The 27,219-nt window shown below is 34.0% G+C and overlaps 3 protein-coding genes across 9 annotated transcripts; 1 reads left to right on the forward strand and 2 right to left on the reverse strand.

Annotated features, from left to right (window-relative positions):
• Positions 1–14: 14 nt before the first annotated feature.
• Positions 15–13,555, reverse strand: LOC126870946 (fatty-acid amide hydrolase 2-like). Of its 6 annotated transcripts, none has more exons than XM_050629197.1 (12): positions 9,163–9,320; positions 7,908–8,226; positions 6,036–6,215; positions 4,977–5,196; positions 3,735–3,952; positions 3,174–3,285; positions 2,867–3,024; positions 2,236–2,373; positions 1,885–1,977; positions 1,514–1,681; positions 801–983; positions 15–687 (listed from the first exon to the last, which is right to left on the reverse strand). In XM_050629197.1, exons 2-12 carry the CDS (start codon positions 7,944–7,946, stop codon positions 580–582), a joined length of 1,617 nt encoding a protein of 538 aa, XP_050485154.1. In that variant the 5' UTR covers positions 7,947–8,226; positions 9,163–9,320; the 3' UTR covers positions 15–579. The 6 variants fall into 6 exon arrangements, with proteins under 6 accessions (XP_050485154.1, XP_050485153.1, XP_050485155.1 ...); XM_050629196.1 differs by lacking the exon at positions 9,163–9,320 and adding an exon at positions 8,567–9,127; XM_050629198.1 differs by lacking the exons at positions 7,908–8,226; positions 9,163–9,320 and adding an exon at positions 13,142–13,555.
• Positions 13,556–14,398: 843 nt separating this feature from the next.
• LOC126870960 (MOB kinase activator-like 1) lies at positions 14,399–20,610 on the reverse strand. Its single transcript, XM_050629226.1, has 5 exons — positions 20,358–20,610; positions 19,262–19,428; positions 18,953–19,180; positions 18,719–18,882; positions 14,399–18,636 (listed from the first exon to the last, which is right to left on the reverse strand). The coding sequence occupies exons 1-5, from the start codon at positions 20,369–20,371 to the stop codon at positions 18,556–18,558; spliced, it is 654 nt and encodes a 217-aa protein (XP_050485183.1). The 5' UTR covers positions 20,372–20,610; the 3' UTR covers positions 14,399–18,555.
• Positions 20,611–21,037: 427 nt separating this feature from the next.
• LOC126870952 (heterogeneous nuclear ribonucleoprotein H) lies at positions 21,038–27,067 on the forward strand. 2 transcript variants are annotated; one of them, XM_050629212.1, is made up of 9 exons: positions 21,038–21,180; positions 21,716–21,983; positions 22,053–22,196; positions 23,035–23,173; positions 24,456–24,628; positions 24,715–24,908; positions 24,993–25,112; positions 25,198–25,297; positions 25,411–27,067. In XM_050629212.1, the coding sequence occupies exons 2-9, from the start codon at positions 21,725–21,727 to the stop codon at positions 25,494–25,496; spliced, it is 1,215 nt and encodes a 404-aa protein (XP_050485169.1). In that variant the 5' UTR covers positions 21,038–21,180; positions 21,716–21,724; the 3' UTR covers positions 25,497–27,067. The 2 variants fall into 2 exon arrangements, with proteins under 2 accessions (XP_050485169.1, XP_050485170.1); XM_050629213.1 differs by having other exon boundaries at positions 21,060–21,180; positions 21,706–21,983.
• Positions 27,068–27,219: the final 152 nt, after the last annotated feature.

Here is a 27,219-nt window from a genome sequence, read left to right on the forward strand (position 1 = left end):
AAAATAAATGCAAATCATTTCTATGAATTTTATTTACATCAACTATCAGTTACATAGCTCTGAATCTTTTTGCAGATGTAAGTACAGAGTCATGAAATGTAATTCTTTTTACTCTAATTCTTCTGATTGTTCATTAGCTTTTTGAACGGTTTACTTTTAACGACTTTTTAAACTGGCGCGCGTGATAATCGAGAAACTAATTTATTAAATCAGCTTCGGACAAAGCTCGTTCGCTTTGTTGCAAATTTCTCCAACGATCGAAGGTCAAATTTTTATTTCGTTATTTATTCATAATATCTTTACAAACGATTGTAAATTCGACTTATCCCTATTTCAGGGTAGGGCCAGACTAGCCACTTCCCACATGTCATAAGAACAGCCTATATTTATTGCACATCTTAATTTCTATCGTAGATTCGTTCACGTTTGAGGTATCGCAATTGTTCGTCGTTTGAACGAAGAAGCACACGTTCGTTATCGTAGTCTCTTCGCCGATCGTATCACGTCGAATACACTCGATTTATCGCGATGGATCCTCGTATCGAAGTCTTTATCGTCCGATCAGACAGAAAGAGAGAATCAAACTTGCAGCTCGGTCATCGGTGGCGGCTGCCAACCACCGAAGGCTTTGTCGATCTCTTTAGCCACTGCGATCGTAAGATGATCGTTGCCCGCGTTTGCCATGATCTGTATGAGGCAAATAAGGATGAAAACGCATTACGCAATGAACTTAGAAAGGTGCATGCGAAATATCATTACTCCGATGCTTGAATTTCACAGGTACAGAGTAAATTACTTACTTGAAGGCCAACAGGTAAACCCTGTTTGTTGAGCCCCATTGTGCAGTGTGTCGCTGGTATTCCTAGTACGTTAGCGACTGTCAGATACATGAAATTGAAGATATTCGGGTAGGTTTCGTTCGAGTAATAGGCTGACGATACGAACGTTGGGAATATCAGTACGCCGTTATCACCTAGTAGCTCCTGCAATAAAAACGTTTATAATTTACTGTAGGAATGATAGACCGGATGACTATTACGGGAAGTTGAACTATTATTTTATTGCTAGGTAAAAAGAGACGTTCGACCATACTCGCTGGCTAAGACTCTCTTGTCTTCGCGCGATCACTCGCTGCAAACGCACACACACACACACCCATGCACATCCTTTTTTGCTTCAGCCTTACAAGGACTCTCGTCACCGATAGCTCTGTCCCCTTAAACTATCTACAATGTAACATTTATCCTAATTTATACAACAACGCTACATTACTTTTAATAGGAAGCATTAATATGTTCGCTAACAGGTACGCCTAAGATACACCAACAAACAAATGTTAGGTTTTAGATATAAAATGGTCAACTTTTATTTTAAGAAATTAACGTGGAAGGTTACTTGAAAACAGAAACAACGCTGCAACTCGAAATCAGACATTGTCGTAAAGGATACACGAAATTTCTTGGAAATTATTTCAAGCCTGTTAGTACATCTGTTTTACTTGAAACTTGCTTACCTCGAATTGTTTCTTTAACTCGTCCCTCTTAGCGGACACTTCGCGTTCATAACTCTCTGATAATTTATGATATACCCATTTCATGATGATATATGTAATTGCAGAGAGCGTATTCTGCGACATGCCACAAATGGATTTCAATTCTTCAAGCAGACATCTACTCGATCCCTGCGCGATAATTGCTTGCTGGTTATATTGGAAAGCTTTCAAGGAAGCGCGACGTTAAACGCGTTCAACGCGCTCCATTTTCCGTTAAATTACATTTTTATAAATTAAAATAGTAAAAAAAAAAAAAAAAAATGAAGAAGATGTAACCCACCGGTGACCCCCGCCGCCAGATAGAATCGCAGATCGTGTTAATGGTAACTCACCGCGCATTTAATATCATCCTTGATGTCATCGAGATTCACCGATAGCATAAGCGATGCCATGTTAAGCATAAATTTCATGGCAGGTAACCGTGCCTAAAATTACATATTTTCGTAAACGTATCCTTAAGAAAGAACTGAAGAATCGTATACGTCGTTTTCGACTAAAGTTAACCATCTCATTTTTATCATTTCGAAATCATCACGAAAGTCACCAGATTTAGAACCTATACTCTTTCGCGATTTATTCATTTCGAAATGACTATTCGTTGATAGATGGAATTTCAAACGCCTATTTCTTCACGGAACTCGTCATACACGTACTTGGTGCGAGCACTTAAACCGATAAAATACCTTTTCTACTTTGAGACCGTACGTCGTTTCGATGTGGATCCTCAGCTTCTTCATCGCCTGTTTTACATCTTTGCTTATAGAGTCCGTTACCACGCAGCAGTCCTCCAGGTAAAAGAATTTCATGTCTTTCAAACATACCTACAGCAGTAGAAATTCCAGGAAATATTCAGCGAAGATAATCAGAGATTTACTGGAGACACGAACACTTGAAAAATGAGAAACGAAGTTCCCACGTACTTCGTGCGATATTTTATAAAAATGTTAACTACTGTTAAATAAAACTACCGTAAAGAAAGCAGTGGATGCTATAAACGAAATATTATGAAAGTGTTATTACGTTACATGCTCGAATAATACGAAACCGTGTTAAAACTATTCGATGTCCAATTTTAGATCGTTCCTTTGTAACTGTTCATCTCTCACAAAGCTTTTTATAATATTGCTTGTGATATAATACGTCCATAAATATCTTCTGCGATTAATGTTCGGATAGTTCCCCGACTCAACGCATAATTTGAAGAAACCGGTTGACAATTAAACGATACCGCAGTTTTTGATTGTTTACGGAAAGACAAAAGAGAATTGAGAATTTAACGGCGCGGAAATTTCGTAGTATAAAGAGTTGAGCAACCTTCTGCTCGAACTTCCTCCACGTCTCTTCCGACTGACACATTATCTTCATCATAAGAGACAAATCCTCGGCGTATCTGACCATCGTTCCTGGTGTACAGTACAGGGTAAATGATTCATCATGAGAATATGGCTTATGGCCCTCTGTAGAGATCAGACCTGCAAATTTATACAGTGAAAATGATATTTTCTTATCTTCCATTCTTCCCGATTCGATATGTAATCAACGGGAATATATATTCGACGAAGATTTTGTAGAACGATCGTGAGTTTGGTTAATGGATATTTTACCGAGTGTCAGGATTTACCTGACGTGGGTCTGTGACCAAAAATACCGCAGAACATGGCCGGAAGCCTCGCAGAACCTGCGACATCCGACGCGATGCCCGCGATGGAGGCGGCGGAGCTTATTAGTGCTGCCTGAAAAGAGATAAGAAAAGAAGAAGGGAAAGGAGGAGAGACCGCAAAGCCACGTTATAATTTTCATTCGGCGAATTATAATCCTACGCTGCGTGAAAATAAATGAAAAACGATGAGAAGGAGAGAACGACGGAGACGAAAAATTAGAAATCAGACTGTGATCTTATGCCGCCTAAGAAGGAACAAGAAACAAAGAGAAAGCAAAAAGAGAGGAGCAAAGAGGCTGTATTATAATCGTAACTCGATTATTCTTCGCTTTTTCTAGAAGTAGAAATAAAACAGAGGAAGAGTCGATTTTATTTTTGAAAATTACATTTTATGTAATGTCTGATGTGAAGTCTGTTAGATCTGATGTCTAAGCGACCTCGAACCTTTCCATACAGAAATATAATGCAGGTTTCTTGGAATGATTCTGTGAGAAGACGAATGCAGTTTAAATAAATACAAACCTCGCCACCGGAAGAGCCACCGGGTATCTTTCTGGTGTCATAAGGGTTTCTAGTAGTACCAGTAACTTTGTTGCTAGTTTCCCAGTTCAGACATAGCTCGGGAGTATTACTGACGAGAAGGACAATAGCGCCAGCCTTGCGTACCATGCTAACAACTACTGCGTCTTTAGTCGCTTTCTGTGGAGACTTTTTCTTCACGCCGGCCATATGCGACATTCCTGACAGAGGATGAATTCGATGAACTTAATTCTACTCGTATCGAATAAGTCATCGGTTCTTTCAAGCAAACGCGATTTACTTCTCAACGATGCGCGCGATGCTATTTGTTATCGGGCAATTAAATTGCATCGTAGTAAATTATATTAGGAAATGGGTAAATCGTAAAGCGATAAATATACTTTTTTTGATACGATAAAAGCTATCGACAAAGTGTGTAACTACAACGGCGATCGACTTAAAATTAATGAGCTTAATGATTGAACGATTAAAGGCGACTCGAGGTCGACAATGTTTTTATGAAACTTTAATTGCACTTTTTGTTTTAAACGAAGGGAAAGAAAAAAGAAGAAGAAAAAGAGAAAATGAATAGACAATATGTTAATAGACAAAAAATGGAAACGAGAATACAGGAAACGTACGAGACACGCGTTACGAGCTCTTTCGTACCTCGCATTCGAAACACGAACGATCATCGATGTTGCTTCGAATAAGTTCACCTTCCATTTACAATCAGTATCGTTGTATGTAAATGTTTGTTTGTCCCGTTTAATCGTGACTGCTCAAGGAAAAGGAAAAGAAAACACCGGAGAGAAGGGAGTGAATAAGTCGTTGCCGTGCGTGACTGAAATGAAAAGTATCGCACGATTTCTTTCGTTCGTTTCGACAACTGTTACCTTCGATGTTAAGGACATTTTTGAACGATAGCTGCAACAATGATTTCCTTCTCTTTCTTCTTTTTTTTTTTTTTTTTTTGAATTCTTTAAAGCTAAGATCGTCGATTGTACTATATAAATACGTGGCAAGTTACGCGCACGACACAATATAACTGAAAATAGCTTCAAAATATTTGGATTTGGAATGTTTTTGAAAACAAGCTGTAGTTTCCCTTGCGATAAATGCTGCGGACGATGAAGAAGCCGTGTGAAATGTGTATTCGATTATTCTGATTAATCCGATTCAATCTTCTGATTAATTGTCTTCGTCTAGACGAAAATCTGACCCGTTAAAAAAGATTGGACGAACCTTCAACGGCGAAACTTTCTTTCACAGTTATGGGTACGCCAAGAAAAGGCGTCTCACGAGCAAGTTCCTCCTCGGTTTTCGTGGTGCTCGCCAAGAGCTTGTCAACTTCCTGCGCTTCCTGAATGGCTGCGCTGAAACGCGACTCCACGATAGCGTTTATCACAGGATTTACGTCTCTGCATCTCTCCACATAGGCTCTCACCACTTCCTCGCTGCTTATCTACGAAAGAGATACTTTGCATGAAGTATAGTATCCGGACTGCGAAATTTTTCGTGCGAATGTGTCTTTTCGCGGGCATTTTAAGGTCGCTAGAGCCGAAAATTGGACATGTTTCGGAAACTTCGACGTTACGAATATTTGGTCTTAACCGGAAAGAAATCCGCATAAGACCGTGAACGTGCAGAGCGATAAGCGGCAAGATAAGCGGTGGTACAGCCAATGCCAATGCTGCAAATGCCATTTTTCCGTTTTATTTTTACCGTTTATAGCACTTTGTACGATCGCGGGGAAAGATAAAAAATAACTCGATCCTAATCCGATAGTCGCGAGTCAAATGCGCACAGAATCATAGAATAGTTGAAGAGTAGCAAATTTGAAAAAAGGTACAACATACGGACCGAAATTTTTCACGCCTTATTTCCGTGAAAAACGACTATAATTTTCGGCTTCAGCGACCTGAGAAACACGTAAAATATCTTGAAGCTGAATATCTTGCAGTTACCACGCTAGAGCCGATATTTTTAATCGTTTGCGAATCGTTAGAGATAAGATCGTAATTATTCTTTCGTTCATCCACTTCCGGCTTAATCTCGAAGAAGATTTTTGTACATCGAAAAAAAGATTTTAAATTTATTTGACGAAAAAAAAAATGTCTCCGAAGGTGCAATTAGAAATTGTTTCGTAAATTTGAATATGAAAACGATATAATTTATTATCGATGAAAACCGAATTAGAAAATGAATTAGAAAGCTCGATAATTAAATTATCGAGATCAAACTATTAGCGATCGAGGAGAAATCAATTTGTATTCATCGGTTGAACCGTTATCGTGTCCTCACCATTTTCTTGCGAATCTGTCGCGCAATTTCTGTCGCTGAAATCAACAACAGCTGATTCTTGATCGCTGGTATTCGTTTCCGCTTCTTAAAATATTGCAGTTTTAAAATTGGCGTCACGATACAGCTTAGCATAAACACAAGGTACTTTAGCAACCTCTGAATCACCAGGTTTACCATATCCTACAGGAAAAAAGAAACATAAAATTAAGTTGCTACATTTGCATGTTACGTATTACGAAATTTAACGCAGTTTATGAGAATACAGGACGAGACGTAGAAAAACGTACATTAATTAAAACTTCCGTATCTACATTCGCAGTGGAAGTTCATTAAACTGATAATGAGAGTTCAATTAATGGTATTCATACATTAAATGAGTGTGGCGGGTAATGAAAATTAGTGACACGATAATTAAATAAAATGACGCGTTATATTGAACTGCAACAGATACAGATATTTTTCTGTCGCATTTCAAACTAGATTTTCACTTCGAAATTTTATGAAATTTGTACGATGAAGGATCACAGTATCGTACGATTATCGCATAATTAATTTAACGATCAACGATGAACGATTAATTGCGACCATATTTGCGTCGTATAGAATCGTTCGAAGGGTTTCTTTTGAAACAAACAATCGAGAGAAAGTTCGACATAGAAGGTAATAATCATTAACAGCCTAATGCCAAACTACTTGAACATTTTTTTAAGCAAACGTTCGTCTGTTAGCGACTATAAAATACAGAGGATTTTTAATGTAGAAAAGGAGCGACGTTATGACATAACTTGGATGAATGTATGACAGATTTGCATAATAAATTCCTGCGATGAATGATGTAAACGATCCTTATCTTTATAGATAATCTCTATAATGGATCTCTATAATGATCCCCATTTTATCTTATATTTATCTGTAATAAATATTAAAGTAGTTTGGATTAAACCTATCTTTCATTCGATCGCAATTTCGTTTTTTTCGCAAATTCGACTTTGATCGTTAAATATAAAACAGGAATACTTTTAATTTCACACACAAAATGCAATACATACAAAACTCTACATAATTTGAAGATTCACCTAATGCTAATTAAACATTCGACTAAGCTTAGGTAATTCTTTACAGCGAAGTCTTTTCAATTTTACGCGCAAAATATTTCTCATTGATAACTATTCATTCTTATTCTGAGCATGCAGCTAATGGTAATTAAACATTCGATTAGTCTTAGGTAATTCTTTACATTAGTAGATCTTTTCAATTTTACATACACCATATCTTTTACCGGCGACATTCATTCGAGGATTTTTAACGAACTTCGAAAACTGCGATTATCAATGCAAATCGTTACATTCTGGAAATGTCATGTCCCGGCGAACGTGAAAGCGAACCTTTAAGCAAACATTCTTCCCTAATCGCTGTCCCGTGTTTGCTCGGCCGCAATTCCAACTCGTTGGAAATGTCTATATGCACCTTGCACATATATACTTGCAAATGATGTTATGTTAGTCATTAATGAGTCGTTGGTTTTCGATTATGGCTCGTATTATACGATGAGGGCAAAAGTCGATAGAAGAAATCGTTATATATTAAAAAAATATAACGAATGACGGAAAATGATAAGAAGCTGATCATCTTTTTTACAAAAGAGGCAATAAAACATATATCAAAACCTAGAAGATATTTTTATCAGGATTGTTAATTCTGTTTCATACAATTCTGTCTTGGAGATGTTCTTAATTACAAGGCACTTTTTATTTATTTTTTTCTTTTTTATCTACGCTCTGTGAGATCATACTGATCGTTTTCTTCCTTCGAGTAATCGTTTGTAGAAACTTGTTGTAGGTCGCCGTTATTCACTAAAAAATTGTACTGTACCAGATTTTTGGCATACATCAATGGCCATAGAAGTTTCATCCTCCTGTTTTTCAATTCGAATTATCCGATCGTTGGCGTAGAAATAACTGTTCCACGATACGTGGTCACGAAGACAAATTACGTCATTGCTGATTCGTATTGTTCACTGATTAGATTTATTATAATTAGTTTGGTTGTCACCGAATCAGACACATCCACGGTCAAAGCGCATCTCGATCATCTTTTCCGGATCTCCTCTGGTTTCAGACGAAGCTGGATATATTCTATCTGCTTCGTTAAAAATTGATTTAACGGTGTTCTTATCTCCACGTTTTCCAAACTGAAATTTTATATCATTCTCAAACTGACAATTTCAAATTCAGCTTCGCTGATTCATTTTTTTTTCTTTTGTTTAAAACGAAAACACGTTATCTATAATCGGATTATTTATTATCGGGCACATAGCGAATCGTCGACTTTGAATGTGCAATACAAATGACAAACACAAAATGTAAATGAACGTTCATGCATTTTCATAAATGCTAATAAAAAAGTACACGTGAAACAAACTTCTATATAAAGAATAAATAAACACTTGTGTTCTTATCGATCACACTCGCGTATTACAAATATGCACTCGATTTCGATGTAAAATTTAACGTTTATGATTCTGTACCTACATATTGTATACACTGGCGTGCAGTATTTCGACACTCGGTACGATCCAGTCGAAGAAGACTGATATTTTTATTACATCCTCGACATTATTATACGAAGGATGTTCCTCGCTTGTAGCTCGAATGAAAAAGAAACGTTCTGCTAAATTGAAACTGAAACAATACACCACGACACACAGCAGCGTGGATCGAGCTTCATATTTATATCAAAGAAATAGCTGACGTTTCATAAAATCTGTGCAAACTTTCAGAACGTGATCGAGGTACGCATACGTATTCCGAACGTTCTAACATCTCAACGTCGGACAGATACGCTTTTAAAGCCACTTTAACTTACGTAGGTGTGACTTCCGTAAAAGCGATTCTCATTCACTTTTCAGTTTCATTTACTTCGTTTAATTTTATGCCCTTCTATTCGTACTAATCAATATCAATCATTGCTTTCATTGATAACTACTAACCATAGGTATGTGTTTGCCTTGGGCGAGATCAGCAGCGAACATTGGATCAAAGAGCTTTATCCGAAGTACCTGCGTTTTCTATATCAACGGTAATTTAGAATGTGCGAACGTTTAATGTACGATAGTGAAGGTACACACCTGTATTTTCACTATTTTTCCTGTTATCTTTCTCTTTTTACCGTTACGTGATTACGAAGTAGTCGTAAGTAGAATAGCGGTTGATAGTTTCGGACTAAACGGTCCTGGTGCACAAGTGGCATACTTAAGCGAAAATCTATCGTGGTGGGGCGTTTTGTGAAACCCTCGGCGACCTTTTGGTGTGACTAAATAGAAAAAGAAGATACCGATTTAACAATGCGAATGTTATCAATAACGTGTAGCAATGAGCACGATTAATAGAGTAAGAGTATAGTATTTAAGAGAGTATTTCGTACTTCATGATTCGGTGATCATTAACAAACGTATGTTTATGGGCAAATATTTTACGAAGATAATATTTCATGCAAAATATTATACAACAGGCATTGACGTCGACGATATTTTTCGAATAAATCTTCTATTTAACGAATAAGTTGTAATAGCTTTTAGATGTTCTAATGGTATTATAATAGAATGGAAATTTTATTCCTATTCATTAGAATATTGACTCATGCCTTAATTATTATTCAAAGTGGAATTAAACAAATTCCTAGGCTCTATATACTTTGTTGTATGTTTCGATATTTCAATTTTCCTCCTAGATATCTCATTATCTTCGTTTGCAGAAAAATATTATCCCTGATAAATTCGTCTGCGGCTTCTTGATAATTCTTATTTTTAGAATTTATACAAACGATTAATTTATCCATTCAATTGATACGCCCTCTTGCTTTTATGATCATTGTCCTGTTTTTCTTCGTCTTGAACAAAAAATGATGTCAATGTGACTCGTTTGTGTTCGTGCTGAGTTACAGCCGTTTTTCAATTCTTCTTCTCTTTTTCGTCTGGCTTGCCTAATCTACTGGATACTGAGCACGATTCAGACGAATCATTTCCCTTTCTTCCTTTCTTCTCTTCCTTTTCTTTCTTTGCCACGATTCCATCGCGATTCGAGAGAAATTTCATGAAAGGAAATGAATTTCCTACGTAATATACAATTGCATAATATTTATTTTTTTTTTGCACAGAGTACACTTTTGTTTGCGTAGACTGAATCCTCTCGTCATTCTTCGTGGAAAAAAATAATACACGTTTTTAAGTGTCCTCTACATTGTCAAATAAACGTGGAGTCACTTCGATTAAATGATCTTTGATATGTGTACTCTATCGTTTATGGAACTTCGCTATTTACGAAACGAGAAGTAATTATTGGGGTGGCAACTAAGTGATTGCGGGTCATGTCATTACCACCTGACGACAAAACCCGCAATCACTTAGTTGCCAATCCGATATTAATTATTAAACAAATTAACAAATAAGTCAGTTCGCTGTCTCTTTCTTTGCTTTAGCACGTTTATCAGAGTGTTTCCATGTTATTGCGCCGCGTAACACCGAATAAGATTAAGCAACAGAGCATGAAATTTCTTGAAACAAGAAGTCGCGAAATTTTGTAAAAAGATCCTTATTCCCCGAAAACTTTGTTATGTGCCAAACCGTAATGGTTTTAATTTTGTCAAACGTGACATTCTCTATCTTCTTTTGAGCAAACGTGAAATGATCTCCAGAGATTATTCGATGGCATTCATAGATTTGTTTGCGTCTATCGCTGTTGCAAATTGAAAAATGGAAATAATCTATGAATATGAAAAATGATTTATTTAAAAAATTATCTTCTCGACATTGACGCGTATTTTCGTGCCGCATGTGTTGTCGATATTTTCATTCGAGAAATTGAATAAATATTGAATCATGATGCAATCGTCTCGATCTATTCCAAAAATATTGCTAGTCATAAGTCAAGTAAGTACGACAAGTAGTCGTGGCTTATTTTACCTCATTTGTGTAATACGAGACGTCGCGATTAAAATCTGTGAAAAATCACAAATAATTCATCGCACATCATTAAAAATCAGTAGTTATATAAGAGTTTCCAATTGGCCTTATTTTAACCATGTAGTTTGTTAGTCAATATTTCATTATCGATAATCAAGATTAATTGGAGATCAATCGTAAATCGTATCGATTGCGTCCAAAATTGCTAGCGGATATCGAGATAATATTTTTAACACGCGAGAGAATATTTTCGTACATTAAAAAAAAAAAAAAAAAAAAGGAAAAAGTCAATAATTTTCATCGAGAATAGTTGGATAGAAGAACTCGTAATAATTTCGTGATTAAACCTTATTCTGTCATAGTCGATTAAATTTCATTCGATTACAGATTATATTTATATCCATAAAGCTAAATAACAAATAATTGTATCCAATTCATTTCAATCGTATCGCCGAAAATTTAACTAATTCGATTAATCTAAATTTCAATGAAACGTGACACACAAACTCGTGTTTTCCGTGGCAACGGTAACGACGAATCCTCACAGGAGAATATTCTGTATATGATCAGACGATGTTATTTAGCCGACAACGAAGTTTGAACGCCAATATCACGCGACGAACGACGCTTCCGGCGCGTTTCGTATCTGATTTTCAATTCTCAATGAAAACTCACAGAATCGTCACTGTAGTTGATGTTATACAAACGAAACTCTAACGGGCAACTGTACATTAATGATAGTGCAAACGATACATTTTCGCGTTACTAATTTCACTTTTGATATCATTTTTCTGATTTATGGTTTCATAAAAACACGATTATGTTGTAAGTAGTATAAGGTGAAACCGCGTAATAAACATTGATGACGTCAATTTCAATCTGCAATTAATACGAATCTGAGCTAATACCAATGAAAATGTTTCGCTTTATCAATGACTCGATTAACATAATAAGCTAGACTAAGAAATAAGGTCACATTCTTACGAGGAATACACGTTATGGAACACGTATTAACTTAATTGCATGACACGTTATTCGAAACATTGTTCTACCAGCAGAGATTCAATTACGGTAATTGCTGCTTCGCTTCAGTTTCATAATCACAAAAATCAGTTTTGCTCGTATGTTAGCCTCAGAGTTCTAGTTACCATAATTCAATTCCTATTCTCTGTTTTCTCGATCTGTCAATTTCGGTTTTTCGACCTTTGTCTCTTTCTTTTCTACCCTTCTAGCTAGCTTTTTCTAAGATTCCAGGATTATTCGATATATTATATTCAATACAAATGCAGCACAGAGATCTGCCTTTTTTAATCACCAGCCGCAAGATCACTTGCACGAGCAATGATCGACGTGACATCGAGCTTCACTGACTTAGCAAAACTTTGGAATCTCTATGCGTTGCATTACCCGAACAATTTAAGAACAGATCAGTTTAGAATTCCTTTACTTGAAAATAGTGTTGAATCAAAAATCTACGAAGGTGGAGGAAGTCGATCCACGTATTCGTAAACCCTGAAACTCGCCTCAAACAAAAATAGCGCTTAGAAATCTAACGTTCTCTCTAACTTCCACGAAACTCCTAGCAATGAAAATTCTTTATTCTCAACTATATCGATATAAATATAATTCTGGGTTGGTGACAACGTCTGTTCGCCTAGCGCTTTCTCGAACCTCATTTACGCGGACTTGTTTCTCTTCATCGTCGTTCTTCAACCTGTCATTTTTCGTCACGGAATCGCGTGAAAAAGTAGAAACGCGCGGAAAAATTGTGAGAAAGAGAAACGAGCCAAAAGAATTATAAACAATCTTATTCTATTTTTCCTCTGTCGTATGAAACTTACGAATCCTTGTTATTTCGAAGCACTGTACACACAGAGAGAACGATCCTCGGAGCTTCGTCTCGAGTAACAGTTCGGGTACATGTACTCGTCGGTATATTTCTCTCGAAACTCGAAACGCGTAAATTTGAACGATTGATGTTAGAATTAATGAAACTCATAAACATAACAGGTTTCGGAATTTCTATTCTACAGTTGTCAGAAAGCGCTTAAATATTTTTTTAAATATGATAATGAGATTTTATTTATGCGTTATTCTGTTGACATGGTTGTACTTTTTCTACCGATTAAAAATGTTTTCTGATTACCATATTGAAGATAGTAAAGCGTTCCACGTGGTGGCATTGATGCACGATGCAACAAGAATTTAACGGAGACCGAATACGATAAACGGCAGTTGCAAGACTAATTCGAGATCGCCACGGCACTCGAGTACAAAAAGAAAACGGTTTTCGTAGTTGTTACGAGTGGGGCGGCCGAATTCCTCCTAAGTATCACTTGCTTTCCTTTGTCCTCGTCCGACCTCTGCAGATTCAGATTTCCACTGCTGTCCAGACACTTGCCATCACGTTGCGATAAATCATTCGACCATTTTCATATCGATTCATTTAAATTTTATCGATCAATATATATCATCGCATACGATTTTTATGGTTCTTCTTGCCTTCTCATTAATTTTAATTTGTCATACCATTTAAACGACACGTGGTTGACCTTAATCCTGTGCTGGACGCGATATTACTACTACATTGATTACCATTGTGATGCCATTTTCCTATCAGATACGAACAGCGATGAGATAAATCGTGAACAATGTTGGACGAGAGAAGGAGGCGCAAAATATCCAGGCAATTTTGCTCATTGGCATGTTCAAATCGAATTTCGCAAATGGTTTAACGTAACAAGAGATTCCATATGATAACAGGTAGTGAAATTCTTCGTTTTCTTCGTTTCCTCAATAACTTTGAGCATCGGTGTGAATAGTGAATTAGCATAAATTAGCAGCTATATTCTTGTTACGTACATTCTTCGACTCGAAATAATTAACGTGTCGTTCGTCGTTCTCTGGTCTTTATACTGTAAAATTTACGCTTGAGACACGCCTTGAGAATTCTAGACGATTGTAATTCCAGCGTTGTTCGAAGGAACAACCAAGCGTTTCATTAAATGCGAAACTTTCTGTTTCGCTAGGCCATGCGAGCGTGAAAACCGCGCGCCAAGATTTCGCAAATTCAGTCACGTGTTAGGAAGCTATCTAAAAGTAAATTGGGATGTTTAATTAAAGTTCTGAGAATATTTCAAAAATATTTGCAATCTCGATTATGAAATTTATTAAATCTTGTTTATTAAAATTAAGATATAAAAATTTATCTTATTTCTTAGAATTAAAGATAATGTAATTTATATGCATGTTTCTGTATCAGTTTCGAGTCTCCTTATGGAAAATATTCAGTAAGTTGGTAAATTAAATACAAAAGTGAAAGGTGAGGTGTAGGAATTTCAATTTCGAAATAATAGGAAGAGAAAAAGGAACAAAGGTTTTCGTAAGAAATGGTGGTCCTATGTTTACGGTTACGCGTGAGCTTTCGTTTATTTGAAAAAAATATTATTTACATTGCACAGATATATCACTAGCGTCGTTAAAAAAACGAATAAACAATCGGTATTCCTGAAAGCTCTTCGCACTTAGTTTTGAAGGAACAAACAATTTTTATTCAACTATCAATCATAATGACAAACTTGTCTTACAGTTAATATCCGAATTAATCCTCTTATAAACTTAATAAAAATCAATCGTTGAAATAATATGTTTCTTTTCTTTGAGATACACAAACAAAATCAATTATCATTAACAAATTATTAAATTTTTAAGTTGCGCCAGTAGTTCCTGTCTGCCTAAAAAAGACGGTAAATATTTTCATAAAATAGAAATTTCGACATCTAAGAACCTAGCTGAATCCTTAAAGTATCTTTTATTCAACCTCTCTTGACACGCACTCTTCGCTTTTCTATTTTCTTCTTTTATTTGCTTACATTTACTTTGCTTTTTCGTTCAAAATCTTGAAACAATTAAACGTTTCTTCAACTGGTGATCATATGAAAGAGCTTCCAGCGATGCCAAGGAAACGATCCTCAAAAAGATTCTAGACAAGAAAGATAAAAAGAAAAGAAGAAAAAGGTAAAAAGAACAGCACAAGCTTAAAGAGAAACCATATCTATATATGTATATATATATAAAAAAAATATCGCTTATCTTTTCAAGTAACAAGTCAGTCGAAAAATGTAACATACCGGGTTCGCGTATATTTTCAGTCAAAAGAAACAAAGAGAGGTGACTCAAGTGCGTTTTGTTAAAGGCTATCGTTCAACGACGATCTAACGACATTTAATCGTGTAAATTATTATATAAATAGCCATAGAAGCGTCGGTATCGTATATAATAATCATATCGATAATACTACTAATAATAAAAATAATAATAAGAATAATTGTAATTAATAACAGCGTTACATGTGTGTAAAATAATTTCTAACTGACAACGGTAATATATTCAAACGATCTCGCCCCTCTGACCTAAATATGTGATTAAAAAAGAGAGACAGAGAGAGACAGACAGACAGACAGACAGACAGACAGAGAGAGAGAGAGACAGAGAGAGACGAAATCGTGCTTGTTTGCTGCGAGAAATGTTTTTTTTTTTTTTTTTCATTTTTCTATAAGGTACAATTCTTCCGGTCTTCTTAAGTACTGAATACAATATTATCGTCGATACGAGCCATTATTATTGTTACTTTTACTGTTACTTATATTCATTTTACATTGAGAAACACGCCTGTAGACCATCGCGGAAGAAAGCCTATCTCGTAATCGTTCTCCCTTGAAACTTGTTCCATTCTATTCCATTTCTATTAGTTATTTCCTCTCGTTCATCCTTTCCTTCCTCTATCGATATATATTTAGATTATTACGAAAGCTAATTCGTTTATATCGTTTATAATAAAATACATTTATATTAGTCCTGGACCTCGTGAAATTTCTCATTGATCCTCGTGATTTACATGAAAATTGATATCACATCGAGCAACCTCATATAATGTTTCGATCGTTTATACGCCAACGCGAGAGAGATAAGCAAAAACTCTAATCAGTGCCTGTTAAACAATAGCAGACCATTTTTCCTTATTATAAAAAAATAACATTTTGTTCCTTTCATTCGCTTCGAATGCTAACAACTTGCAATCTATGTCGCGATTTCGAATTCCATTAATTACAATGTTTTCGCTCGCTGCATCATAATATTAGACTGTTTTGAGATAAGTTTTTCATGTATAGTCGCTAAACTGATAAGATATACAAGGAGAATTGCGATAGTAGACGAGTTCCTCCTTTTGGATATATCAAATTTTTATCAAAAATCCTAGATCCGTTATTTCCAATTAGTTATTTAAAATTTGACAACAAATCGAGCAATATTAGAAACTTGGAAACGTACGAACCTTTCGGAAAACAAGTTCGTCAACTTCATTTTTTATAAATTTCTCATCTTCGTTACCTGTCCTTGTCCCTTCTGATTCACATTTAATTGTTAAAAAAGAAATGACTTTTTTAAATGATTTGAATGACTTGAATTAATCTTTTTGTTATATTAAATGACAAGGAATCTTTAGACTCGCATAACAACAACTAATTCACAATTTGCATATAAAATAGTCTTTGTATATGTGAACCATGAATCATAATAAACAAGATTGTATTGACATTTTTATGCTAGATATAATACTAAACGAATCTTTCTGGACTTCTCTTATCAAGATCTTAAATGAAAGATATCAAAGATGAAAGGTACAGCCACTACATCTCCTTGTATCTCTTCTGATTCAGTAATCACTTTATGCGTTACTTATCACAAAATAGGCTGGTCCATTGAAAGCAAACGTATGTCTCATGATCGTATAAGCAATAACTTCTTATCCTCCTATATTACTCCTTCAAACGATAGCCACTTACATGAATAGCAGTACGGAAACTTAGTTAAAATTTCACCCCGCCATACGTAAATGTAGCTCATTACACAGAAATGCAAAAGTCCGATAATCACAGCAAAGGGCACAGTGTATGAACAGAAACTATCTGAGGAGTATTATCTAGTTACAAGCGAATATAATGCATCCATTTAAATATTCGAATGCAACGGGTGCAGTCTCACCGCGCGTGAAAACAGCAAGCATTTACATTAATATATATGTATATATATTAACATCTCATCTCTGCTATAAGCGAGAAAACTATCGTACGTAGCTGAACGCGCTATAAACGAATATACGTTCTATTTGACATTTCTATATATCAAAATTGATTTCTTAATAGCGAAATAAATCATGTGTGATTGTGTATATTGTGACTATGCACATCACATATTTAGTATTATTTATACGAAAATGTTTGCCCTTTGCGTTTCTCCTGGGATACCCTGTATCCATCGAATTAATTCTAACTTCTTTAGAAAACATGTTTTGAATCGAATCTATGTTATACCTAGAAATGAAGTTATTAATTTTTGGTATATTCATGTACAAATGTTTTTATAACGTACGAGAAGCAATCATTTTTACATAAAATACCAAAAATAAAAAAAGCTGAAATGCAAAAAGAACTTTCCCAGTAATGCGACGCAAACGGCTTAAATATAATATAACATGCTTTCTAAAATAGAACAGACTCAAAAATTCACTCGTATAAAGAATAAAAGATATGGTGCGTATAAAATCCCTAACGCTATAAATAATTTCTATTGCAAGCGCTTGACACGATGATAATAATCGTCTAAACTAATTACATAGTATGAAGTTTAATGTAAATAGCGTAATATTAACTTAATAATGTTATGTACTAACAATGTATAGTTTAGCAGTGATATAAAATGTTCAATATCAGGTTGTACCAATTCATGTCGATAATCAAAGGCGCAACGTTTTCACGAAGTTGTCGCAAATTTAAAAAAAAGATATAAAAATGCTATCGAGAGCATTCTTATTTTAGAGACATTACGCGTAGTATCGTTTCTATTTATAAAAGTTGCGATATTTCTCGAACTTTTACAATAAAACAGCATAATGTGCAATAGTATAAAAGATAATAACAAACAATGAGAATAAGAAACGTAAGACCGAGTGTAATCGTTGTTTCTAACGTTTTTTTAAAAATGTAATCCATTTTATATAGTCGATATGAATTATTTTTTTCGTCTCTCACGCTAATCTTTGTTCTCAAAGTTCCAAGTATAAAAATTCGTTACGCGTAATAAATTACAATTCACCACAAAACATCTCGACTACTTAAGAAACAACAGTTTTTTTCTTCTTTCACGATGTAAAATAAAACGGACGAATTGTATCGAATGTATAACTATTTTACAAAAGTCTACGTTAATAATCCTCACCCTATCGATCTTTACTCTGTAATTTTATCGATCTCCCAAATAGACAGAACTCTGTTTTTATCGAGATTCGTCTTCGTTATAAAATGCGTAAATCAGTTACTCGTTTTTGTAAATGAATAAAATATGTTATGTAGTACAATACCAGTGACTCCTGCTTCAAGGCGATGATCGCGTTAGCAATGAATTGGATTAGTTAAATAACATGCACAATTACACGTTTGATTAAAAAGATAGCACGGGTGAGAGTCTTTGGAGGAGTTTTCGGTTGACGATCAAAATCGTTCATCGGGCGTCCTTCGCTGTTAACTTCTCTATTAATTCTTGCAGTGGCGCCAATTCTCTTCTTTCTATCAAGTTAAATTCCTACAACAAACGAAAGTAATAAAAGATCATAATGGAGCATATCTATATTTGTTGAAGGTTCATTTAGTTTTGAGTATTTTACCTGAACAAAAAAGATAAAATGTTTGAATGAAGTATTTAAATGTGCTTCTTCACCAAGTTGAACCACTTCGCTGAAGTGTTGATGATAAATATGTGCATACACTCTGAATAATCTTTTCAATATTGTCTTGGCAATGGACAAGAAATTTTTTGGAAAAGGGACTCCTAAGAGATTATAATTTTATCAGTATATCAAGTACGAAATTATCTTATCCAACAAGATAATGTGACTGACCGATTTTTGAAGGAAATAAGGTTTCATCATCTAACTGGTCCTGCACCCAAGTCATTAAATAATCAATGTACTTTGGTGCGGAACATTTAATTGGCTTTTTCACAGTATGCCCATCAGCCCAATGGTATTCATATTTAGGTCCTGCAGACATAATGGGACAACTTTCTTCTGTACAGAACTCTGTAATAGTGCCATATAACATATTGATTTGGTTGAAAAAATCAACAGCTGAAACAATATAAAAAAGTTAGTTGTAATTTGTTAATTATTACAGGTTGGAATATATAATAATATGCTTGTAATACATACTATTTACTGCAACCCATTCATTTAAATCTTCACCTTCTGGGAGCATAACTGCAAGTCTTAAATTTCCAGAGCCTAGAGTGGCTGCTGCATGCTTCATCAAGTCATATTGATGAGTTCCCTCAGGGATATTCTTCTTTGGTTTAAAGGTTTTCGAAGACCTGCTTCCACTTAAAAAGCCATACAAATGTATTTCAATAATTGTTGTATTTGTAAAAATACAATATTATATTTCAATAATAGTTAATTTTAAGCAATTTGTATTAATTACTATACTAGTAAAAAACACAATCAGAATTAGAAAATTTCTATTTGTACTTATATTTTTTACATTTTTGTTTACATGTTCAATTGTTTACAGATTGAAGCATTTTATTATAAATCATATTCGCAATTCGATTGAAGACGAAAACAAACATCAGTTGATCATTCGAAATACAAATACAGGAAACGCATAAATTTAACGAGTGACCAAAACGATGTTTAGGGCGGATATGACAAATCGATCGGCCACAATTGCAACTAAGAACTTGCCCGATATCGCATCAGGAGCGTTTAAAAAAATTCTACTTCCACGGTGCAATCCACTGCGATAAGATATGTCCCGTGGCGATTAATTTGACGTGTGACGAATATGCGCGCGTGCAACAGAGCACGAGTGAAAGCATTAGCTAAACGAGAGGGGTGAAGATCGTGTGAAAACGGAGGATTTTTCAAAGAAATTATGGCATCGTGCTATTTTTAGATATCCACAGATTGGTCGATCGCGATGTACTTGAATTCAAGAGTACATCGGGTCGGTTACCTAAATTAGCCGAGAAGGTAATATTTACGAAACTGGTTGACCAGTTTCTGTCAATATCTGCCCTCACTCCGATCGGTCTATGGTAACAAATCATCGATTCCTTCTTTGCTGTCATTTGTCACTTGCAAATAACATTGGTGTGATATCAGGCGATCGATTAACAGGAAAACATTGAGTGTTCGGTAAGCTTACTTTTTTGAATGCATCGGAAATTTAATGTTGCGATATCAAAAAGGTAAAAGCGTTATAGTAGAGTAAAAGTCGATTTTCATTGGAAACGGAAAAAAAACTTACAATAGGAAGCTCATTGTGCACTCCTGGATGACCTGTCGGTGAAATTCAATTTACTGCTACACGGCTGCACGTGTCGTTGATTTTTGCAATATTCTACAATATTATGAGATTTAAGCTGCAAACGATCCTTCTTAACATGCACCATACACTCTCTCCCGCGACAGCACGATAGACGTTTTGTCAACTACCTTTTCTGCAATCACCTCAACTTCAATCCTTCCACTGTTGAACGGGATTCTACTTCTTTAGATTCGGTCACGACCTCTATACAGACGTGATCGCAGACACACAGTTTCTAATTTTTCCTGTTACCTTATGATTTATATCATTTCGACGTTTAAAATGTCTTAGCCTCTGCGAAAATCGCAAATTATATCGATATACTATTTAAGTAACTATAGTCCAAATATTTTACTATGTGTAGCACGATCGATATAGCAGGTAAAAAATATAGATTGTCAAAGTTAAATAAGTTTAGGAACGCTAACATGGAGGACTTATTAGTACTGTGCATTCGCCTTAATGCATTTCAAATATGACCAGAAATTTTCTCTAATATTACTGGCGCGAATTGTAAATTTTATGAACTTCTAATATATACTTTTAATATATAAAACTTAAATAAATTCTAAAGAAACCAGGGATTTTATATACCATAATGTTACAATGTAGTACATTTATGTTTATAAACCAGCCATTAGTTTCGTTAGGATAGACGCCATTTTGCAGATAGTTTCGCAGAGCGTGGCGTTGGCTAAGCGTTTGCTGTCAATTAAACTTAATTCGTGATTCCTTCTAACTTGTAAATCAACACTAAGAAACCGTAAGTATGAATAATAATATTTACAATATATGAAATGAATATATTTTGGTGACATAAAACAAAGACTAGTATATTACCGATACGAACAATTCTTCGGTAAAGAAATATCTTTTTTTCAAACTTTTCTTCCGACTATATTGCAATGTTGCATTTTTTAACGTATATATGTATATATTTATTTATTTATTTATTCTTGGAATTTCAATAACAAGTTACAAAATGCTACATTTTCACATTATTTTATTATTTTGTTGGATATTACTGACCTTCAAATTCTTGAATGACTGTTCTCATAAATTTACTATTGCATAAATGATGCAATATCTTTTAAATACAGCAAAAATTTAAACAATAAAAAAAGTAAAAAGGAACAAATAATATACAACTATTTGTTATGGTATATTGTACTTTAAAAATAAATAATAATTATAAAATAATCATGCTGTGTATTTATATTGCTTTTTATTTAATATTTTATAATGTATAGGAAAACATCAGGATATATTTATACAAATTATAATATAGTTTATTTTAGACTACAGAAATGTCGAATGGAAGTGGAGACCATGATGATGAAGGCTATGTTGTTAAACTACGTGGACTTCCATGGTCTACTACTGTTGATGAAATCATGAAATTCTTTAGTGACTGTTCTATTACAAATGGTAAAAATGGTGTACATATGACAATGTCAAGGGAAGGCCGTCCAAGTGGAGAGGCTTATGTAGAAATGGACACACTTGAAGATATTGAAAAAGCTTGTAAAAGAGATAGGGATCACATGGGTCATCGTTATATAGAAGGTTTGTTATAAAACATATAAAAATAAAAATATTTAAAAAATATATAATAAAATATGTCTCTCATCATAGTCTTTAAAGCAAAAAGAGGTGAAATGGAGTGGGTAGTCAAGAGAAGCGGTATGAACCTAGAGAATGCCATGGATGATGGTTGCGTGAGACTACGTGGTCTACCATTTGGCTGTTCCAAAGAAGAAATTGCTCAGTTCTTCTCAGGTATTTTATACATTCAAACCTGTATCTTTATTCATTTTTTTATATTATATATTACTAGAAATTCACTTACACCTTATTGGCGATCAATGTGTTTTGTTTTTTCTTTTATTTTTTATAATAAAATTATTTCCCTATCGTTTGATTTTTGTTAATCAAATAAAAATCTTGAATCACAGGGACTAAATGCTTTTGATGGTTATGATACATATGAAGTATATAAACAGCACAGCTTTTTATCTCTTCATAATTTAAAAGAATGGACATAGGTGTTGCAAATTAATATACAAGAGACATATATCCTAGAATTAAATTATTAGAGAATAAATATGGGAATAAAAGTATCTGGCAAAATAATACACATATTACAATAAGTGTCCAACATTTCACTAGTTTTACATATAAAAGTATAAAATTTGTTTTATGCCCGTCCCAAGCAGTGTCTCTGTGTTTCTATAATCACCAGATGGCCTTAGTTAAGATTTAAGGAAGTAAAGTCCCTACGCTTTATAATCCTTTATAGACTTGGAAAAGGAATATTTATTATAATTTCCATGCGTGTTTTATATAATTGTATAAAAATATCCTTATTTATTTTATTTATATTTTTAAGTTTTGTATATAGAACTTAATTCTTAACTTCGGCATAGTTAACATTTTCTTCTGTTTTGACTTAATTGAGAAAAAATGTCTATATTTCTGGAGCGAGACGTTTTGCACATAATGTGCAAAGGATATTTTAAATCTTGCTTCTTTATAAGGGTTTTAAATAAACTGACGATACTATAATTAATAATGGGTGTTACGCTACAATGTCGATGTTTGATTATGTGTGGGTCAGGGTTGGAGATATTGCCGAACGGGATTTCACTACCGACAGACTACACGGGCCGCAGTACTGGGGAGGCTTACGTTCAATTTGTTAACAAAGATGTTGCGGAGCGCGCTCTGCAGAAACACAAGGAAAAGATAGGACACAGGTGGGGCACTGACGCTAGCTGGGTTTGGGTATACTTATGACTTTTCAATATCATTTTATGATTGTAGTACATGTAGGTATATAAATTTTGTTAGTAACTAGCGGGAGCGAGTTTTTATATAGATGCAGTTTCTTTAATATCTTATTTTACAAACAGAAAAATACTATATAAAATAATTTATTTATTACTGCAAATAATCTGGAATGAATTATATTATTAAAACGTATTTACTAACTTTGCATTCGTATTATTCTATTCATATGCTATTATAGAAGTTAATTGTATAAAGAAACTGCTTCTTTTTCTAAACACAAATAAAAGAAAGTTAGTGGTACGTAAGCGAAAGTACTGTTGGCCCAACTGAAACCTATGGGTGGGTGCCGGGCGGGAGGTACCCCCTTACATCGTCACCAAATCCCATGGGAGGTGGGTAGGGCTAACCCAGGATGGGTGGGCGCTACGGAGGTAGTAATCATCGATCTAATTTGGCACACCTGTTTGACAATTGCACAATTGTACGTTTTATGCGAGACAATGTAATAATTTGAACTCAAAGGCTTTGCACAGTTTTTCTTTTGTAACGTCACTATTTATAGTTGATACATACAGCTCGTTAATTGCACGGAAATATTTTATTATCATCGTCATACGATAAGATATGCTAACTTCAATTATTTTAGCTTTTTTCTATTTTTTTTAAATTAAATATTTAAATTCGAAGTACTTTCTTTTAGTTGTATCGCTTCTCGATACTTATATATTGTTTACCCGATCTCTCTTCCACTCTCTCTTTCTCTTTCTCTCCTGAGTTGCATAAAGTGCAATTGTAATTGTCATATACCTGAGGATCATCAACATCTCAATGGCTAGGGTGACATAAGATACATCAGAATGCAATGTCACCGAGGGAGGGTATCTACACACAGGTTTAATATATATGTGGAGGTGTAGTATGAACAGTTAATCCATTACAAAATTCTCAGTATGGATTTTTTCTTCGAATCACGTCGTTTTTCTTTTTATTTTATTTTTGTTTTCATTTAATCTCCTAATTTTTTATATTGGAACAATAATTGTTTAGTTCCGTTACGCGAAAGGTTATTTTCAACATTCGTATTTCCTATTTATATCCGTCTTCGTTTAAAAGTGCGCTCTAAAATTAAAATTTTATGCTCATTGATATTTTTGCATTAAATTTTCTCTTATTTGAGAAGGCAGCCGACTATATGAACGGCAATAATATTTAAACGAGAATAATAATAATTAATATTAATCTTAACAGATACATCGAAATCTTCCGAAGCAGTTTGTCCGAAGTACGTGCTAGCATTGGACCGAAAATGCGAGGTGGGCCAATGGGTGGTTTCAATCAGAGACCAGCACCCTATGACCGAGGCTCTCGTTTCGGAGGGATGAATCGTTTTAGCAATAATAGCAGAGGTTCTAGAAATAGAGGTACTACACGAATTCGTTAGTTATTTAAAATGTGAAATGTCACTTATTACATCATTTTTCACTTATTATTGTTTAATATGTTTTAGACTTTGATGGTGGTCCATGGGGAAGTGGTAATAACTTCGATTCACGCGGAGGAAGCATGGGTATGAGAGGTGGTTTGGACATGAAAGGTGGGAACTTCAGAGGCAGCGGTGATACATGGGGTGGTAATTCCGGTATTCATAGTATACACATGCGTGGATTACCATTTAAAGCCACTGAACAAGATATAGCTGATGTAAGTTTATAATTGAATGAAATAAATGTAGAATATTTTATTAAGTTAATATTTTTACAATGAAATTTGGCGGTATAATTATAGTTCTTCAGACCTATTGAACCGGTAAATGTTCGAATTATTCTTGAAAATGGTGGACGTCCTTCTGGAGAAGCAGATGTAGAGTTTGCAACTCATGAGGAGGCTGTTAAAGCCATGTCTAAGGTTATTTGAATAAATATAATTGACATTGTGATTTTCAATTAATAATTTTATATACTAATTATTTTCTGTCATAATGTTGTTATAGGACAAAAGCCATATGTCTCATAGGTATATTGAATTATTCCTAAATTCAACTGGTGGTTCAAGTGGAATGTCTTTGGGTGGTATTGGAAATTTCTGTGGAGGTACTTCCTAATTGCTTTTTTATTATTATCTATTCTTTAACATTCTCGTCCTTATTAAATTTTTACAATTTTGTTATATTAAGCAAATATTAATTAAAGATTTATATTGTTAGGTTTGGGTAATAACTTCAGGCCTGGATATTCTCCAAACAGAGGCTTCAGCTCTCAACTAGGAGGAAGTAATTATAATAGTTTTTGAGGTCGGATGTCGCGTTTCTTGCGCTATCGACGATAAAATATTTCTTAAATCAAAGATTTATTGAATTATAATTATATCACAGTGAAATTTCATTTTCATATTACGTTCAGTTAAAGGTTAATTACTGTTTCACTGTTTTTCGTATTACATACGAAATCATTAAATAGAATTAATAAAGTTTGTTTTAGTTTATATTATACTAATATAAAATCGACAAATATTAATTAGTTTAATATTATTTTAAGGGATGAATTTTGTTGATCGGAATTTATTATAATTCTGTTTAATCTTCATTCGTTTTTGAGGTAAAATATTAAGCATTATATTATAAACCCTTTTATCAAATTATTGATGTAATACGTATCTCAATTATAATGATCATAAAAGACAAATTATATTTTTCATATATAATTAGTATAATTTCATTGAATCGTAAAAATCTAAGTCACAAAAGTATAACTTTTTTTCCTTTTTTTCGTTATAGTATCATTTTGATGCATTGTACATCCACCATTTCATTAAAACCTCACAAAAGTGTTCCAAATTCTAATATTAGAGAATAAGCATATTTATAAATTATATAACAGCTTCGACATCATGTTATTTGTCAAAGTTAGAAATGTCAAAGTTTGCAATCGTACAAGGATAGTTAGTTTATATCAAAACACAAACAGTTCAACAATTACGATTCATATTGTAATATATTTATCAAATAGTAATTCACAGTTACATACAGTATAATAGTTTATGTTAACCCTGTCGAATATTAAATAATACGTGAAATTCTTCGACTATGAACTCATGTTTAATGATATATACACGATATTATTAAAAAAACTGAGAGTATGTTAAATAATTCAATGTGTATTAATACTTCGTCTGCCACGTTAGTCATATATCACCAGCCACGGTTTCTCTTGTGACGCCACAGTGATCATTGGTGACCGGAGCGCTTGAACATTTTACAATTGTAAAAATTTAACCAAAATTGACAGTTAGGGCATTTTGAATATAACCGATAAATAAAAGATACTTTGAAATAAAAAGTACCCCATTGAACAATTAAACATTTTTATTAGAACATTAATAAAAAAAAAAATTGAGAACAAATCTTGCATCTAAGTGTGAACATACCTTACTATTATATATAGAATGTGTAAATACTGTTTACTAAATCTTCTACACGTTTCAACAATACATTTTGGACGAAATAAACGAAGCCTTGTTATAATATGTCGCTATCAACTGTTACCAAGCCGCCACGGTGGTCACCCGTGACCACAAATAAGATAAACGGTCCATTGGGGAAGAATGTTTACTTACATCGTCAATTCATTATTATTTTGCCATTATATGCTTTGAATAATAAAAATACTCCTGTGGTCCTAAGCGAAACATGTGATTTCGGCGTGGCAGTCAAAGTGTTAAATGCTACTAGGCTCTACTCCATTTTTGGCATTTATAAAGATTATAATTGCTTTTGAGTCAATTTTACTTGTAGTATGTGTAGCTCTACAAGTTTACATGAGAGATGTTAACATGAAGAAAAAAAAGAAAAAATATTACAAAAAGATACAAATGTAATATTTCATTATATATAAGGAAACAGAGACAAAATACTCCTTATCTTTCATTGTGAAAATGAATGTTATAAACAAAACAGAAATGCTTGTATTTGTTTAGGACCTTATATTTTGTACGTGAAAAAATTCTATATTCAAAT

The sequence above is a fragment of the Bombus huntii genome, chromosome 11 (genome assembly GCF_024542735.1).
Source record: "Bombus huntii isolate Logan2020A chromosome 11, iyBomHunt1.1, whole genome shotgun sequence".
Taxonomy (NCBI): domain Eukaryota; kingdom Metazoa; phylum Arthropoda; class Insecta; order Hymenoptera; family Apidae; genus Bombus; species Bombus huntii.

What these genes read in the sequence shown, in the direction of transcription:
- LOC126870960 (XM_050629226.1), bottom strand. An exon ending in CTTATTTCCTTCAAAAATCG is followed by an intron (nt 18,883 to 18,952) that starts GTCAGTCACATT and finishes ATAATCTCTTAG; the next exon opens with GAGTCCCTTTTCCAAAAAAT. An exon ending in ATTTTATCTTTTTTGTTCAG is followed by an intron (nt 18,637 to 18,718) that starts GTAAAATACTCA and finishes CGTTTGTTGTAG; the next exon opens with GAATTTAACTTGATAGAAAG.
- LOC126870952 (XM_050629212.1), top strand. Translation starts at nt 21,725, where the DNA reads ATGTCGAATGGAAGTGGAGACCATGATGATGAAGGCTATGTTGTTAAA. An exon ending in CTGAACAAGATATAGCTGAT is followed by an intron (nt 24,909 to 24,992) that starts GTAAGTTTATAA and finishes GTATAATTATAG; the next exon opens with TTCTTCAGACCTATTGAACC. An exon ending in TATTGGAAATTTCTGTGGAG is followed by an intron (nt 25,298 to 25,410) that starts GTACTTCCTAAT and finishes TTATATTGTTAG; the next exon opens with GTTTGGGTAATAACTTCAGG.
- LOC126870946 (XM_050629197.1), bottom strand. Translation starts at nt 7,946, where the DNA reads ATGAAACTTCTATGGCCATTGATGTATGCCAAAAATCTG. An exon ending in TGGTCACAGACCCACGTCAG is followed by an intron (nt 3,025 to 3,173) that starts GTAAATCCTGAC and finishes ATAAATTTGCAG; the next exon opens with GTCTGATCTCTACAGAGGGC. An exon ending in GGAGGAAGTTCGAGCAGAAG is followed by an intron (nt 2,374 to 2,866) that starts GTTGCTCAACTC and finishes CTACTGCTGTAG; the next exon opens with GTATGTTTGAAAGACATGAA.